At 33.0% G+C, this 19,534-nt stretch overlaps 1 protein-coding gene across 1 annotated transcript; it reads right to left on the bottom strand.

The window, feature by feature from the left end:
- Positions 1-6,340: 6,340 nt before the first annotated feature.
- Positions 6,341-17,707, bottom strand: LOC130613361 (rab-like protein 6). The gene is made up of 18 exons (XM_057434720.1): positions 17,547-17,707; positions 17,070-17,176; positions 16,770-16,797; positions 16,408-16,455; positions 15,220-15,275; positions 14,703-14,800; positions 14,161-14,224; positions 13,964-14,040; positions 13,478-13,583; positions 13,258-13,305; positions 12,868-12,923; positions 11,829-11,917; positions 10,624-10,827; positions 9,324-10,117; positions 9,213-9,241; positions 8,810-8,883; positions 7,664-7,752; positions 6,341-6,893 (listed from the first exon to the last, which is right to left on the bottom strand). The coding sequence occupies exons 1-18, from the start codon at positions 17,665-17,667 to the stop codon at positions 6,705-6,707; spliced, it is 2,277 nt and encodes a 758-aa protein (XP_057290703.1). The 5' UTR covers positions 17,668-17,707; the 3' UTR covers positions 6,341-6,704.
- Positions 17,708-19,534: the final 1,827 nt, after the last annotated feature.

Genomic DNA, 19,534 nt, shown 5'->3' with positions numbered 1-19,534 from the left:
AATTCACGCTGGTTCTCCTGGCTACTTTTGGATTGGTTTATACGAGCATATTTCATTATTATTCTGAAATCACGCGATTTTTGTAATGTATACAAAAATAAAAATCCAATGTGGAGAAAAAACGCAAATGTCATGAACATAAGTCTTATAATTTAAAAACATTTTGGGAACATTATAAGGCCTTGTGAAGGTTTTGTGGAGACTACATATTTTTAATGATAATATAAACAAAGTATAAGAATAACTGTAAATTAAAGAATAACCACTTCCTGTTAAAAATCGCTGCCGCCCGAATACAAACATACATCGTCAATGATTTCTTGACTTCTCGCCAGTAAAACACTTAAGAAAAGCCCTCCTATTTCAATAAAAACAACACTATAATTCTTTATACATGCACCATAAACTTTCGAAGTCGGGCAGCTAAAGCCAAACAAGTATCTTTGCCAAGCTTTGTACAACGCCCGACTTTGTGTAGGACAAAAGGACGATTCAGTTCAACCAGAATACAAAGTGCTTTTGGTCATAGTCCAAAGCAACTTGTTAATCTCTTTAATAATAGCCGTCGTCTGTCTGTGTTTTCGCGAAAGCGGCGTCCCGTAACGGAAACACGAAATTTTTAAAATGCGCACGAATATCAAATGCGATATATTTTTATCCACCTTGTTGCGACGGGTAAATTTAAAGGACGAGGGAACGCGACGGGCAACCGCGTGTGTTTTTCCACGGGTTAACGACTAGTCTATATTATAATACCCGTATAGGTCTGTCTGTCTTTCACGCAAAATGGCAGCTTAGCTGCGCAAGTAGCGAGACGCACGTGATGCGGTATAAAAAGGACGGGCGAACCCGTGGATTTTCCCACGGGCTAACGACTAGTTTGATTGATTTGGCCAAGAAACGTAGAATTCTGTATCTGTATTCTTATTAGTTGGAAACGAAACGAAGCTTTTCTATCAGCTTTTCAGGTAATAAAAAAAATTTTAAAAATAAATAATGACAATGACCAGAGTCCGCGCAAATGTTTAAGCTTCAATATCACAATCCTGTACGTCGAGGTTAGCTGTGTTGTGTCTTTAACAATGTCCCTGAAGGCGATTTTAAAAATTCCGCTTCGCGTAGCAGTAGGCGGCAAAAAATAAAAAATGCCCGCAAAAAAGCGTTCTTGTTAAAACTAGCATATTCCCGAAAATTTATCAAAAAAGTTTTAATTATACACAACATCATCAGAGTCAGATGTCCTATTTAACATTGTTGCCAAGATTGTTTTAATTTTTTTAATTTTTAATATTTTTTTTTTTTTACCATCCAGTTTGGTATTTTGAGCATTTTATATGAATATGAGCTTGATATAGCTCAAAGGATACTTTTTCGTTGCTTTGAATAATCGTGATAAGCGAGAGAGTTTCCCATGGTGTAAATTAGGCAAATCTGATTTTGTTTTTATATCTAACTGTTTTGGAGTGCTGGAATTAGTTCAAGTTATGCCCTTAAAGAAAAATGTGCTGCACATTTTACACCCTATTCGTAACATTTATGTTTTGAAAAATGATATTTTAAAAGGGAAAATCGCAAAAGTAAGTTCCACAAAAATTTGCCACTTAAGGTGTGTTTACAGTCATTCGTCGTAGTCGTTTGAATAAGGACAATACAAAACTGTCTTAGTTGCGAATAAAAGAATGTAGTTCACACTAGCGCGAAAAATAAAACTGCACATAACAAATAAGACATTTATTACGAAGCAAAATTGTGGAGCACGTTTGCTACGCGAAGTATACCAAGAGAATTATTGAGATTCTCAAACTTTCGATAGAAAAAAAATCATATCAAATCAGCGTAAGGAAATATGACTGGTAATTTTTCACGAAAAGGTAGGTTATTTTTTTGTCTACTAGAACAAATAAGTATGAACCGAGCAGCTGTAGTAAAAGTTAGCTAAAAAAATGCCAATAGATGAGCTTTGTACCCCCACCCTCGTTATTTCCTGATTTTCCGGTTGCCGGAATCGAAAAACTAGGAAGTACACTCAAGCAATCAGAAAACGGCTATCAGCTTATTTGAATTATCGTGTATTTTACAGACCTAACACGAAAACATAGTTTATACCAAGTCCTGATAATAATTGGCTTAGCTGGCATGTTTTTTCTCTTATTATTTCAAGTTGGAAAGCTTGTACCTTTTTTTTAAAGGCACACTATACTAATTTGAACATTTATAATGCGCAAAAACGTGTTATATTTATGGCTTTAATAAAAAAAGATTTTAAAGTACTAAATTATCAGCTTGAATTGGCATGTTTGTGGTATCCCTTTCATACAGCAGAAGAAAAGTGAGTTGCGAAGGTATGGATGATTTTAAAGTTATTTTTACGTTTTTTCCTAGGTTCGGTGTAGCTAGCTAGCGAAATTACTTTTTGGTGCTTGTGGCCACCATGGAAAATATATTTTGCTGTCATCCTTCAATTAAATCGTTAGCTCTTGCTACAGTCAGAAAAAAAAATTCAATCCACAAGTATTAACAAAACCCTTTCTTTTTAAATTTTATTATATTATTTTTAAAAACTCAAGTTGCTTCTTTTTTTGTTGCATCGTGGAAATATATTTAAGTCACCAATTCAAAACTAACGGGGGGAAATATACCTCTTTTATTCGATAGTGGTGGCGACCGATAATGTAATGTTGTTTTTTTCTTTAAATAGATTAATAGAGAATATTGTATTATGACTCAATTTTTTGCATACACCATCATTCGCATGGAAATCAATGGAAATTAAAATCGTTTCAACCGTGCTGAGTGATCATTATGCCATTGGGTGCAAAAAAAAACTTAATAACATTAAACAACAGTATGAAACAATAAAATGTAGAGATTATTCAAATTACAATTCTGGTGAATTATCTCGCGATTTGAGTAATGAAAACTGGGATTCAGTTTATGCTAGTCGGAATTTCAACAAGCATGGTAAAAAATCACCATGGTTGACACGTGATATAAAATTGGAAATGAATTACCGGGACACGTTGAACAGAAAGTTTCGTAAATCAAGAATTTCCACTGACTTTGGAAAATTCAAGAGTCAAAGAAACAAAGTAAATGACCTTGTCAGAAAGGCTAGAAACGAACATAGTAGGACACTCCTGCAGGAAACGGCAAACGATCCTAAACGATTTTGGAAAACATTGAAAAGAATTTTTCCCTTACAAGAAAAAATCTCAACAGTTAAATCTCTTATTATTGACGGCATAAGAAACTCAAATGCAAAATCTATTGCATCACGTTTTTGTTCTTACTTCTCTACCACCGTTTCGAAACTGAAAGCCAAGGCAATACCACTGAAAAATAGGTTGACCAGAATCGGGAAATAACAGAACTATTTTAACCTTGTCATTAAGCGTTATAAAAAGAGACAAACAATGAATAGATCATAGTTATATTCTAATTTTTTTACTTATTTTTCCAATGTTTCACAATTTAAACGTCTTTTTACCACCCGCTTGTCTCATGATCTTGAATTTCTTATTCATTGCATAAAAATCTCTTTGCGCCTGTCACTGAAAGTATCTAAACATCAAGTGCAAAAATGACGCCCAAATATTCTTATTTTAACTACTGATCTCGACAGAATTACTCATGTCTTACATTTCACCAGATGGACGTAATGGTTAAAATTAAAAATTGTAGTAATTTTTTTTTGATTCAGTGACCCATGAAGTTTATTCTAGCCTTGCTTTTAATTGTCCATCTGTGCATCACCAAAAGTTTTTATGTTGATAGTGCCCTCAGTAATTGTGCATATTAATTTAAAGCAATCTTGAGTTGGAAAAATAATGACAGACTAAGATTACAGAGGTTCAAAGGTTTTGAAAACTTTTCGCAAGATATTTGCATTATAAATTTGTGCGTTTAATTATGCTGCATAAATTAGCAAATTTAGACATGTTCAGAGATAAATTAATTAGGATAAGACCCACACGACATGGGATTTGTATACCAACTGCTCTTGAAACTACGTCTTTGTGATTTGAAACAGTTAATTTTTTTATTTGTCATTTCCTTTCTTTACTTTTTTTAAATATAGTACATTTTGCCCAGACCCTATTATTCTTAGAAATTTGATTTTTGAGACTTAAATAATTTTTAATGACTAGTCGTTAGCTTGTTTAAAATTTCAGGGTGGAAATACTATCGTACATATTTCTTGCAACGCTATTCCGTACATCCTTGCCACCTGTGTGCATGAAGTATCTAAATTTGCTTGAATAGGAGTTATTACTATAATTATAAGGGTGAATAATAAACAGATCAACAAATAGGGCGACGAATCACGGCGATGAATGTCAAAACTTTTTGATATTTATGGAGTTTAGAGTTGGGCGACGAACATTAGCATTTCCACTAAACTCATCGTCGACGATAACGTATGGGCGATAGCGATCATCGCTGCAGTGGGAACCAAGCTTAAAAGAGATTCTCCTTCATCTAGAGTACCGAATAATCCTTGTCAGATTGGTTCACCTTCTCTCCCATTCCACTCCCACACATCTACTAAGCAAAGTATTTAGATCTTTTAAAACATCCAACGAATAGACCTATTTCAATATCCTTTTCCATTCCGCAAAATACACAGCCGGAATAGACATACTAACATGAAAACGAGGTTAGTTTAGAGACAATTTCAATTTTCCAGCGAAGTGATGCACATATAGTTTGTTTACCTTTCTTATTTCAAATTATGAACTTTTGGTGAAAAAATAGAACATGGCACCTATTTCATTGGGCTTATTAAAATTGCTAGTTTATATCTTTTTCTAGTGTTTAGCTAGCTAGCTAAGGTTGATTAGTTTGGATTTTATATTTATAGCTACACTAGCACTAGCATTGGTTACTACTAGCTAGCTAGTTAAAGCTCTAACCAATGTTGTTGACATAAACAGTTTATTCTTTATTATTGGATATCTTTCATTTTTAAAACATCTGTAAATAACATTATGACTTGGCTATCCTAAGCATGTTGGGTTGGTAGTATTAGACTGAATATTGGTCTTCGTCATGTTATATATTCAACAAAATGTAATAAGAGTAATATTATATTTATAAGTATTGCCAGATTCTTATTCCAAGTCACGTATAACTATGGGTAATGTAATTTATTTGTACGTAAAAGCAAAGATCAACAACTTATGATTTAAAAGCTAAGAGAATTGTAGATGAACAAACCGCTCACGATTTGTTTCAAGTCACATGTTGTTTCAATGCAATAACGTTTAGCCAGTTAGGCTAGGCAGCACTTCCTTAGATATGTTTAATACTTGATCGATTTACCACAATAACTTATAACAGATGGCCTAAGAAATTTAGAAACTTAAATATATACAGACGGCTTTACAACTAATAAATGGTTTTGTTTTATTTTTTTGAGGATAACCCAAACAACATAACTTTACAAGTTGAACACTGTCACTTTCAAAATAGTTGATAGAGGCCTAATCTTGCTGTCAAGTTGATTCCAAAGAGAAAAAGAACAATTTTAAGAAATTTGAATCTATTTTCTTAGAGAATAGAGCAACACTACACCTACTAAACATTTTTAGGTAGGTTTCTCATTTCTTGAACATTTTAAGAAATGAGAAACCTACAATACTAATATGAATCTGAAGCTAGGTATAATATATATGAATTATAAATTATAATTATATAAGTTATATGAAGTTTCAGTACACTAGGTAAACATTTTAAACTTACAGTGTAGAATATAAACTTTTTGTAGGAGTAAGAAACAAGACGTTTGTTGGCTAGCAGGTATAGCTACCAACATTAAAGTTGCTATAAATACACACTTAATATCAATAAATATTCATTTTTGTCACACTACGACTACTAATACCCTCAATATACTTGTATCCACTACGATTCTTTCAATATGGCAGTTGAAAATTATAAAACCAACATTTGTTGATAACTAAGGTCAGAACAGCTAGTAAGCAACTTGGCGTTCTGAACTTTATCTAAACTAACCTCGTTTTAATGCAATCTTTTGATTTTTCTTCACCACAGCTGATCATGAAGAAGCGATATTGAAATAGGTCTATTAGCTTTTTCCTGTAATCAAATTAAAACAGTATATCAGATTACAAGGTGTCTGAAGAAGAGAATGAAGTACAAATTAACTGACTAAAATAGGGTATAAAGGCTTCCACAACAAATATCCATTATTTCTATCCCCCTGCCCCCATCACTAACGGTGCAAACCCCCAATTAGTGTCTAGAGTCTCCATCTACTCAGTACTGTGGAGATTTAAAGGAACAGCGCAAACTTTAAAAAGAGAAACAGTACAAGCAATACAAGTATGGATAATAAGTACGGATAAAAATACATATTTAACTATGATGAGTAAAAATAAATCCATTTTTTTAATATACAAAAGAAAAATAAGCGTCTTCGAACAATCATGTTGACCATATATGCAGTAGCTGCCACAAGATCTCGTGTATTTTGAAGGGATTCATAACATGTCTAATAAACTTATTTCTTCTTCTTTGAATTATTATCAACTTCCCTCAACGTCCAGCGCATAGCCTCCAGGTCCAGCCAATTTGCTATTTTCGCGTCTTGCAATCTTAACTTTCTCGTTACTAACGTGTAAAGATAAGAACACGCTTACGTGTCAACGATTTCGTCACAAGGCTCCACTTTGACTCAAAAATCACATTTCATCAAAGAATGAGTCTAACTCTGACTTCGGTGGAGCTTTTTTAGTTTTTTTCTTCTTCTTTTCAGTCGTAGAAGTATCTGAACTTTTTACTTTTTTAGTTTTTGTTGACACCGGTGTTTCATTCTCAGTTCCTTCTGTAACCTTCTTTTTCTTTTTCTTTTTCTTTTCACTTGGTGGTGTCTATAAACAGAGCAAATGTGTTTTGTCTATAAACAGAGCAAATATGTTTTGCTTATAAACACCCGCTTTATATAACTTTCCTTGGGAGGAGAATTCAAAAGAATTTCAAGTAAAAAATAATGTCGAAGTTATATTGTAGATTTAAGAGAAGCATAACGAGTGTTTCTAAATTTAATAAAAAAGCTCTCGTCCTTAAGATATTCGCATTTAAAGTTCATATTCAATATTCATATTCAATTATTGCAAAAACAACTTTCCCTAAGCACTAGAATATAATCATAGCATTATAATTTACTCTACAAAACCCGGATTAGCTTTATCACTATACCACCATTGTATGTTTGTTTTCTATGTTTGTTTTTGATATTTTTTTTATATAAACAAATTTAGTCAAACGGCCCAAAAATTGCCAGAAGTTTAAACAATTGCTGAATAATTCGCACGGGGCAAATAAATTGATCCAAAATTAAACAATTTGCTTGGTAAATAATTGTTTAAATAAAAAAAACAATTTCCGTCCTGCAAAATTGAGTTCAACTATAGTTTCTCAAAGACACCACTTTTGCACCTTTAACCTACACGAATTTTAAGGTTTTCACTTTACTTTTGACTCATTTTAAAATACTTTGGAAATAAACAATAACCGATATACCCAGTTAAACAATGACTAGCTAAACAATGTTGGAGCGAAAAGATTAATTATTTACAAAACAAGAAGTGTATCAGGAGTTCAGAAAAATAAAAAAAAGTAAAACGTTTTCGATTTGCACCTCTGTTGTTTCATCACTCGTAGCGGTCTTTTTTTTCTTCTTCTTTTTTACTTTTGGTGATTCTTCAGAGGGAGCAACCTCAGGCTCAACTAAAAAATTTAATAACTTAAAGATATAAAATAAAACACTGGTTAAATTTTTACGGATTTTCGCCACTTTCGCAAAATTATGATTGGATGGAAATTAAATCCATCCGCAAAAATAATACTGTCAAAACTTTCAAAGCATTTCCAACTTAATGGTTAAGTTAAATATTCTTAAAAATAAGTGTGTGCCCAAAGGCAAGAAATTGTCGTGGCAAGATCAAAATTGCGATATTTTTATTAAGTCTCACTCATTTGTCATTTAAAACGTCCATAATCCATCAATGTCCTTAGAAGGGAGGTCAAATTTTCTCAATCTTATCGAATCATTGATGCCTACAGCTCAAGGTAATTTCATATAAGAGGTTTCTGAACTTAATATGGAAAATATTTTTGAGCTTTTGCGATTGATCGAAGTGTCAAGAAGAAAAAAAAACTTTCGCAGAAATCGAGATTTAAATTACTTCATTTTTTCAATATGTCACGAATGTCGTATTTAAAAATTGATTTCCACTCCCTTGTTCTTTTCTGGGTACGAAACTGATCATTTACCTGATTTGCTACGTGATAAGTGTCACTAAATAACTTTACGCAGAAAGATTTAATGGTAAATTTGAATATCAATTCTTCGCCAAAAATGCCTTTGAAAACTGGGCAATGCTGTGTTTTTATATCGAAAAAATTTCTATTGATAACAGCTCTACGCATTCAATGATGGATTGATGATGAGGTGACAAAACAGCAACCTGTTATGATAATACTTGTCTAAGGACATGTCGTTATGGCTTACAGATGAATGTTGATATACCAAAAATGTTAAAGATACCTCCACTTAAAAGAACAATACCACGTGTCAAAGGTAAAGATATTCTGCGGTATCTTGGATTAATCTCAACGCAGATTTAATTTTGCGAATGACCAAGTTAATATGGTCATTTCGCTGTTTTTCCCATTACCAATCAAAAGCGACAAATCAAATCAATTATAGCAATGCTGTTTGGATAAAAATTTTTGATTTTGTCGAGAAAAAACAAACACGAAACAAAGTTTACAAAACTCTCACCATTTCTCTGCAACTGGTTAGTCATAAACATTTCCAGTTCGTCTACATTAAATTGCAAAGAAGTATCTGTAACACTAAATAAAATCAGACAAACAGACGTTACGTAACCATAATGCATATTGTCGTGCCAGGAAATGTTGCGTGCCGTCGTGACGTAAAAGCACTACGTAGTACTCTGAAGAGAAATTACTAAACGTAGTGCTAACGCTATTTTGAGTACCGCCTTGACGTAAGAATCCTGCATATCGACGTGTAGTGAAAATGCTATACGTTGTACTGACATTATTCGAGTTTGAACAATTTCTTATCACTAGTTAAAACGTGGTCTGGAAGTTGTCCTCATACTTCTTGAAGAGAAAAACTAATAATTACATATGTCATGACGTGCATCAATATTTCTCACCTTTCCGTCACTGCTTCTGTTGAGTTAACCTAAAAATAAAAATAAGTGATTAATATATTTCCATTCCATTTTAATTGGGAATTATTAACTAAAAAAGTGATTCCTTCTTACAGACGGTTCAGCTGCTTTCTTTTCCGTTGTTTTAACCTCGACGTCACTTTCGTTATCACTTTCGTCATTATTTTTCATCCATTCATTTTCCACGTCAACATCATCTGCAATAACATAAACCTCATCCTCCTCCTCATCCTCCCCCTCCTGCTTATTGCTATCCTGGTGAACACGTGAAACATTTTCTATTTTTATTTCAACACGCTTCTTCTTTGACGTTTTATTATCAGTATTAAGGCTGGTGTCATTAGTTATATAAGCAACCGTGTTCGAGTTATCTTGTTTTTGCTCAACTAGAGATATATTTGTGTCCACAACACTTTTCGCTTCTTCTACGCGTTGCTCTCCTCCATGCTCTCCGTCTTCTTCGATATCATCGTACTCCTTTTTTTCGCTAACAGCTAACGATTGCGTGTCGTGAATAATATCATCTATGGGTGAGTCTGTATCTTGTTTTTTATTTTTTGCTTTACTCGATTTAATTTGCGCAATAATTGACACTTCACTTTCTTCCAGTTTCGTACGCTCGTCATCGCTCAGGTCATCAAAGTCTGCTTCTATTGAGAATTGCTGTTCGAATACGGGTTCGTTATCGGATTCCAAATCCTCAAACCCAGCTACCATCGGATTTCCGCCGTCGTCGTCATCACTTTCTGACATCGTTTTCATTCGACGGTTTTGACTTGAAACGCCACTGCCACCACCAGCAAGAAAATCATCATCAAGTTCACCCGGATTAAAATCATCTATAGGAGGCGCATCATCTGAGTTTTCTTTTGGTATTTTAACTTCTTCTATAAACAAACCATGTTCACACATACCGTTTATTGTTTTCACACATACACTTAATTATATCCACCCATACGTACCTCACTGTGAGGAACCGAACAGATGTTACTAGATTACACAATTTATACTTTAAATTTTGAAAATAACACAAATATTGTTAATTCAGGACCGAAAAACCCGTGTTGAGGTTGTGGCATTGGCTCTCACCCCCATCCCTATCCCATTTTTTCAGAAATAAATATTTTCGAAAACACCCTTTTCTCCATTTTAACACAGGTAAAAATATGAACAGAGTTTCATTTTCCAAGGCAATCCTAAATATGATGGAGTTCCCTTAATCAATATATTGGCTTTTACGCCTTTAAAATCTGTAATCTACCAAAAAAGCAATCACATTAGAATGACAACAGCATACATCTTTTTAGGAGGTATCGAAAAACATGAAACACATAAAAAAACAATAACAAATAAAAAACGCCACAACGACAACAGTTTTAAAAATTTTAAAAACCTTTTTTAGGTGTCGCATCACCTCCGCCAAACAATTTCGCCTTGTATGCTTGAAATATACTTGGTTTTGGTGTTTCAGTTACATGAACTGTTGGCGGGACAGTTGCTACTGGCAATTGTTTCGGGGTGGAGTCACTCTTCGATTGCGTTGGAGTTGGTTTTGGTGTTGGTGTTTCCGTGTCGTCAGTACTGGTTCGAGCAGGTTCTATGCAAGATCAAATAAAATAAATAAATAGAATCGAACAAATTGAAAAACTTATATGGTTTCTAAAACAAACGCGTTTACTCCACAAAAACTTATAAAACACTTTTAAAGGATTTTTCAAAGATTTTTATTGTATTTAAAAGTGTTTTTCTTCTTCTTTATATTCCATGTTTTTAGCACACAAACACAAATAAAATCTTCAGCCACGATCAAGGTAGATTAAGAAAGACACAAATATGGTGCTGTCAAACACTCAAAATTATGGGAAGGGAAGGCTGCAAACTCAACGAGTTACCAAGTATCATAACTAGACAAAAAGTTTTTTTGCGAAACTAACATTTCAAGGTTTCTTTAGTAAAGAATGATGAATAAGTCACGTTATCTGATTTAATACTTCTAAGGGCTGGTGGAACTGACCACCAGTTAAACAAACAAGAGTAACCAAAGGATTCCTAACCCAACGATTCAAGCTATTCTGAGCTGTTAGTTTAAGCAGAAATCTTGTACAAAAAGCGCTATATCGAAGAAGGAAATATGTTATTGTGAGAAATCTTATGTTCGCGGCATTTCGTGGATTCTCGAAAGATTTGCGAAAATAAGTCCAGGTGAAAAATATGATTTGGCCTTAACTGCGAAAATAAATTCGCCACCCACGAAAGAAAAACGATGCATGAAAATTCTTCTTTGTTTTGATGTGACGTTTTTAGTTGAAATGTATTAGAAAAATTATAACGAGAAACTGCGTCGGGGTAAAACATGGCAAATTGATTCAATCAGAGTTCTTCTACAAACTTAATGCCAAATAAAATACCGGAGAACAGGCCATTCACGAAACTAAATCCCTGCAAAAAATTCAAAATAGGCTAGTAGACGAAATTAAACCTCTCGTGAGATAAATAAATAAATTTCTCAGTAGGTCAAAACTGTGAACATTCTACCCCTCGAAAACATCACTCAATAAAATACAAAGAATGATTAAAGTAGAGATTTGTGAGAGATACCTTCTTTTCTTTGTTCAGAAGGAGATGGATTGGTTGAATTACTTTCTAATATAGTTGGATTTAGAGTTTCCGTCATCATATCTTTAAATCTATAAATAGTTATTGACACTTCAGAAACTAGGGACATTCTGTCATTATGACAATAAATCAATAAGTGTAAATGAATAAGTGAGGGTTGCTAGAAGCCTTGCATACGTAAACGTATTCAACTTCGAATTTTTAAAAAACAGAACTGGTACCCATAAGGGAAACAGTAAAATTGATTTTTTTTCTTGTTCTACAAATTATGTAAATCGGAGGCAAAAATGTATTTTTATGCTGGTTATAGTAGTAGAGGGGAAACAAAATACAAAAGTAACAAAAATTAAAGGGAATTCGCTCAGAAAAGGCAAATTTGCCTAATCTATTGTGCCAGCACGGTCAGGTAAACAGCTTCTTGATCAAAATTTGTTTTTTAATATGCCGAACCTTGTTTACATCATAGAATAAATACTTAGCCTGCGCACTGGGAGACATCACTGTGGTGTTTCCACCAGAGAATTTTATCTTGTGTAACCGAGATCTTTGTAGAATTGAGCGAAATCTTAACGAGGCAGGCTGTTTCTTTTCTCTTAGAAACATATTTCCATAATAATTTCTTAACAGTAGCATTTATCAGGTCAAAGAACTGGTTAGTTAAGTCTCTGTATAAAGTGTATATTTCAATACGAAACAATGGAGTTAAAAAAATTCTATAGAAGTGATTTCTTTGTGAGTCTTCTTTTCTCCAGGTTTTCCATGTGACACTTAGACTCAATTTTTCAGTTTTTAAAGTCTTGCATCTAGTAGCTTGTGCTTAATCTATGCAGGATAACACCGTTAAACACCATACTTTGATATTTAATAGACTGTTGAACAGTTATCAACAGTCATCGCGCAGGTTTATAAAGTAAGCAAGACAATGATGTGAAGTTTCACTTCAGGGAATTTGCTTATTTGTACAGTATTGCCAGGAAATTATTTAAAAATATATTAAAACACAAAAGCAACAACAACATACAATCCGTAATCCTGATCACTAGACGTAGTATCAATGCTAAGACTTTCTCTTGTGTCCTACAAAAAAAAAAATAACTTTATCTGTAATAACCAGGAAAGCAAGAGGTTGGTTATGGTTATTTGCAAGGTAACTGTGAGATAAAATTTCAAATTGTGCCTAACAATAGATTGATTCCAAGATTAGTAAACATAACTTGTTATTAGCCCATGGATTTATAAACATAACTAGTCATTAGACCGTGGATTAATAAACATAACTAGTCATTAGACCGTGGATTAAAATACATAACTAACTGTTATCCCGTGAATATATCATATCCGTAGCACGACTATAAAATTGTGCAGAGACAGACAACAGATATTAATTTAAAAACATAAAAAAATCACAAACCTCGATTTCCAAAGTATTAGCTTCTAGTTGTCGTAGTAAAGTTTCCCTCTAAAAAAATTGAGTAAACAATGTCCGTTTTAGTTTAAAACGGGTTATACATACTTTAGACAGATTACATCATCACACTGCTAGACTTTGACCCACGAGCTAAAAGTGGATTTTTAATACTCCTAAAAAAATTTGAAACCATATTGTCGAAATCAAAGGAAACAATACCTACCTGTAATATAAGAAATGGCATGTTCAGAAACCTGTAAATAAACTGCAGTCCAAATCCATGTTTCATTGATGCCTCCGTAAAATACACCTCAGCTGAGCCACTCGGCCTGTCAAACAAAAAATAAGACAATGTAAGGTCTAGCCTGAAGAGTTAATGATCTATCTAAAAAGATTTTTTACAGGATAGTGGCAGATTTAAAATTTTATAAATTAGGAGATTTTGGGAGAATTTGAGAATTCAAACATACTGGTTACTCTCTTTTCAAACACGATAAAAAAAAGATACTACTTAGAAATGAAAAAAACAAGGCAAGGATAATTTAAAGGGGATTTTAGGAGGAATTTTTTTGGTCAAAATTTTATCGACTCTTCGTTTGTTAAAGTTATTTAAAAGATTTTTAGGAGATGTGACTATCAATAAGTTCTATTGGTATTAGCAAAATTTTTATAGCATCAATAACATGCAAGAATGTGCATACACACTTACCGATCAAGATGCTCGAGGTGAGCGACTATTTCATCAGTGGGAACAACTCTATGATCACCCATGTCACGAAAGTTAGCCTAAAATTAATTTTAAAATAATGAATAAACAAATAAGTAAATAAATATACAAACAAAAAAATAAACAAAAGAAAGAAAGAAAGGAAGAACAAGAAAAAAGTTTTTTTATCAACTGCATACCATCACAAGAACAGGTATATGGTATGGTATCTTTTCTAGTTCGCGTTGGACATACAGCCATGTCCTAAAATTGATAAAAAAAATACTTTATTAAGATTGTTAAGTTATTAAACGCAGTACATAAAATTAGACATATTAAGACAATATTATTAACACAAGGTTACCAGTCACCAACTGGTAGCCTTGTGGTAGAGCGCTTGCTTCCAGTGCAGGAGGTCTGACCAATTATGCCAGGGACTATAAAATTGTGAATCTAATCTTTCTGCTTAGCGTTTAGCATGAGAATAGGATTGGTATCTAAGGCAGGTGTCTAGTTGAGCGATTGCTGTGCTTTCACAACTTTTGTAGCTCAAATGAAAGCTTTAAATGCACTACCACCTACTTCGCAGAACCCTTGTTGATAGCAGTATCAATAGGAACTGAAAGGCTACCCTGGGTAAACAATTTCAATAATAAACAATTTCAATAATAATTTATTTACAAAGATTTGGCATGTCAAAAAACTCATATAAAATTCATTAATTTGAAATACAACACAATACCAATTTTTTGATATATCCATGGTCAATATGACACCATGCGTTCCTTTGTAAACATTTATAAGCTCTGCATCCAACGCCATTCCATCAGTTGGTGACTCCTACAAAGTAATGGTGACAGATGGAAAAATGATGGGAATTTAAAGCAGCATTCTGTAAATTACCATTTACATGTATAAAAACCAGAAAAAAAATCATCGGTATCAGTTTAAGCCTTTATTACGACACTAAGAAACAGTGATGCGTCAGCTGAATTAGTACCCTTCAGTTCTTGATATTTTCTTTATTTTACGTTTCTACCGCTTGAACACAAATTTTTTTCAGGAATCCAGGAGTGGTGATAAGCCTATATTAAAATACTTTGTTGTACCATATTATCAATGGTTTCATAAAAACAGCTAGTATGGTCCCATTTAAAGCGCTTTTAAAACGAACCTTACACTAATTGTAGTAATGACTAATTGTAACTACTACAATTAGTAATAACAAATTGTAGTAGTAATCGTCTATAACAGCTTACCTGAACTTCATCATTCGTTATTTTAAGTGAGTCACTCTGAGTTCGTTTTCGCGAACCTACAATTAAGTTGTTCATGTCTTATAACTTGCATGTTAAGCATCGCACAGCCAGGACAAAACATATAGCAAAAAAAAGGACAAAACAGGACAAAAAATGGATTAAAAACAAGGAAAAAAACACAGACTTTATTTATGGTACTAAAACAAAGTTTTTATTATGGAAATTTAATTTTATAAATAAATTAAGAATTTTTAATTTGTAAAAATTCCAGAACAAACATGTGGCGAAAACTAATTTTCACAAAAAGGAACTTTCTGAATAAGAGATGTTTTTTTTGTCTTGTTTTAAGAAATGTTTCGATGAGTATGGGAAGCATTTAAAAAGATTTAGGATGAAAAGCGTCTTTGTTCAGAAGAGAGATGGTTTTGCTAGGAGAAATGTCTTAATGAAGAAGTGAAGTGTTTTTGCCAAAGAGGAAAAGTGAGGGACAAGGGCGATCACAAAAATTAATATAATTCAGCAAGTAAAAGTAGTCGATTCAAAGATACTGTGTGAAAAAATCAAACTATAACAAACCTTAACGAAGCACAACACATAGACACTATCTGCAAAGAGATTAAACTTTTTGTAATATCTAATAATATTTCAAACTATAAAAGTACATGCAACTAGGGGTAAGTCTAGAAAAACCAATTAGTTATTGAAACTTAAAATCGGTAGGTGGTTATAACAGAGTAGTTTTTCACAATAATGGATTCAACCCAAAATGTCTAAAGTGTTTATTAACTAAAGGCTTCTGTATGGTGAAGAGTTGATTTGAAATGCTTTGAAATTTTCAAAGGTGAAACAAAATTTATTTTTCTTCTTCAGTGTTACTTCCATGAAGAAACTTATGCAAAATGCGTATTAAAATATAAACAAAAATGAATACACTTGGAGTAGCTCACCAATCATCTTGACTATAAACTGGGAATTAGATAAACATTAAACCTTTTAACATGAAGCAAACAAAAGAATTGAAACAGAGGACAACACAAATACTTATGGAACATAAAAACATTTGGAAGGTCTGATTTTATCTACCAGAAATATAGGTTGTAAAAAGGAACACTGAAACTAAATAAAAATTGTAAAAGCACGCTGTTTTATTACCAGAACATACTAAACATTATTATAGTGACAACATACTTTTATCAACAATATCCCAAACTTCAACTTTGACTATATCATCTGCACCTACAAGTAATAGCAATAGAACATTAGAAAAAGGTCCTTCTTGCCACGTTTACCAAAATGTATGGACTGAATATCAAATAGGATGATTAGTACCTTAACACACAGAAAAATCGTCTAGACTCAACAAAGCACTTCAGAAGGAGAGACCACAACATAACTTTCATAGCTGCATGAAAACGGAACTCAAATACAAAGATTCAAGAAAGACATTAGGCAACCCAATTTCTTCTTAGGCGAACACCGAGTTTGCGCTGTGTAACTCTGCTTCTGCATGAATGTTAATACAGTAAAGTTATAAATAAGGCTAAACAAACCTCTGTAATTCCAGTTCACATTTGCCACCTACAACGAAATTATCTGTATATAAATAAAATTTAACATTGAAAGAATCCTTTATCTGGTTCCTGTTTCATTTTTTAGACACTTTTTAGAACTTTTCTTAAACCATGACAGCTATATTATGGAGTTTTATTTTTACTTTTTAATTTCAAAGTTAAAAAAATTCCTTCTTCATTTTAACTTCTTTGAAAAAAAATTTAAATAGTAAAAGCTATATACACTGTGATGCATTGTATCAATAATATACATATCACAGTAAAAAAAATAAAAAATACCTGTATTTCATGTGTTGGTAGATACTCCTCCTTAAATTTCCCACCAGTTAAACGATGCAACAGGGTTGATTTACCAGTGTTACGATCCCCTTTTATAATTACCTTCACTAAAAAACATAAACAATCAGAAAATCTTACTGATGACTGCCAAAAATGTGTGACATTTGCAAGACAAAAATTAGGCATTTTTTGTAGTACGTGTCATAAACGTGGCTTACATTAACAATTGTAAGCCACATAAAAATGCAGCCACATTTTTGCATTTGAAAGAAACAGTCATAAAGGGAACTTATGTAAGCCACAAAAATTAGTTATTTTTTCTTTATTTTATGGTAAATCCTAGTCTCTATGTAATTTTTAATTTTTATGAGGTGTAAGCCACACACCAGCACCTCTTTTTAAATGTCACAAAATAGGGGTTTATTTTTGACAGCGATTTGTTAGTGGCTGGAGATAAAAAAAAACACAAATACTTACTGTTATACTGAACACCTTTAGCATATTTTTTCTGCATTGACTGCTCAACAGGAGCAATACCAACTGGAAAAACATGCTTTTCATCTTGCTTTTTTGTAAGCTTTCTCCAAGCTGATATCATGGTTTTTGCTTTTTGTAATTGTAGCTAACATGCATAATGAATGATTATATATTTGCAAGATATATATACAAGTGCAAAGAAAACACAAGAATATTTGTTTGTACTTGGCATTTCATGCTGCAACAATCTCAGTAAACTAATTGGTCACAATATATAGATAAGCAACGTATGGTTAAACTGCACACATCGTTGTGAGAGGATTTGACGAACACTTATGACATTTGTTCAACAGCTTCAAAAGCAATCAAAAAACCATACTTGCTATTTTAATGCCTGGGTGCTCAACAGAAAATTAGGCTTCTTTAGAAAAATTGCTCTTAAAGTTTTTTTCCATTCTAATGATATTCTTAAAACATGGCAAGTCTATTGTATATTACCCACTATCAATTATAAGCATCGAAGTATCAAGAAATATAGCATGCTGCCAACAGTCCTGCATTTTATACTTTAATCCTATTTCAAAGGAAGGGAGCTAAAAATTCTCAACTTTTTTATTAACAACATGAAACTTATATGCGTGGCAGGAATAAAGATTAAAGTGCTAGGTGAAACAAAGTAATTATCACTCCATTTCACCTCATGAAGGCATTCCTATGACTTTAAATGAATTCAAATAAATCAGAAGGCATCAATCTAAACTTGATAATAGTTTAATACCTCAAACAAAGTTCCTGTGAGAAGAAATCCACAGGTAAATTCCTCTCTTCATCAAATCCTATAGCATCTTTTTATCTGTCACACAAACGCCAGAGCCAAAGAGCTTACCGCAGAAAAGTAGACCAATCTGAAATTCATCTAATTAGCTATAGTTAGGCTAGCAAGATAGCGTATATATATAGAGTATACATACAACACAAATCCTACCATATATCAAGCCCTGTTTTAATAGATCCTCTTTATCTGCAACTTTTTATTAAAAGACAGAACATACATGAGATTGTATACACAACATGGTAGCTACCAGTATCCGACCGGCCCTTTTTTAATACGTCCCTTTTATTATCTGCAACTTTATATCAAAAGACAGAATATATACAACAGTGTTTCATCGTGTAGCTAGCTGGCTATATATTAAGAAAAAATTCTCTAAATTGTATTCAGAAAATTAGTATCTGTAGCTAGCTATTCATTAAATCGTATATCTGGCCCTGAAAATCCTAGAGAAAGACTAGCTAGCTAGCTAGCTTGATAACGTTCAAAGAACTTCAAACTTTCGTCATGAATAGTCGCTCACTGACTGTGGTATTTTAAGAGTAGTTGGTATAGTGTTTAGTCGTAATCATAACCAACTTTAAAACTTACGAACACTAAAAAAGATAAGAATAGTACATGTGTTTACTTTTACTGGATCAAGAAACCATTTTCCCAAATCACTAGCTAATTTGTGGTAAAAATGCACGAAATAGAGATGCTCGGGACACGAGCGGTAATCTGAGGACCGGCATATGCAGGGGGTAGGGTTCCCATGGCGGATAAGGCAACATAACATTTATTTACTCTTTACTCATAACTGTTCTGACTAAGAATGATACTCCTACACCCCGTAGTCGTAGAAAATCTAGACGAATTATTAAACAGTTTATTACACAAGGAAAGGGTATTTGAGGAGTAATACTAGCTTTTGGGTGGGGAACGCCTATAGAAGAAGATCTAAGTCAAGCTAGGAGACCAAACCGAACAAGAGTTCGAATACTAAGGATGCGTCAGGTATCATTAATGTGGACAATAATAGAGGAGAATGTATAATACGGATAAATTCTTTATGTTACTTATTCAAGCACACACAAACACCCTCGGTATTTTCTAGCAGATTAAAAAAACATGTTCTTTTTGTAGCAAGTCACTGTTTCTCGGGTCTCACCACTGT

This window comes from Hydractinia symbiolongicarpus, chromosome 10 (genome assembly GCF_029227915.1).
Source record: "Hydractinia symbiolongicarpus strain clone_291-10 chromosome 10, HSymV2.1, whole genome shotgun sequence".
NCBI classification, from domain to species: domain Eukaryota; kingdom Metazoa; phylum Cnidaria; class Hydrozoa; order Anthoathecata; family Hydractiniidae; genus Hydractinia; species Hydractinia symbiolongicarpus.
This window is presented reverse-complemented; position numbering and strand designations above follow the sequence as displayed.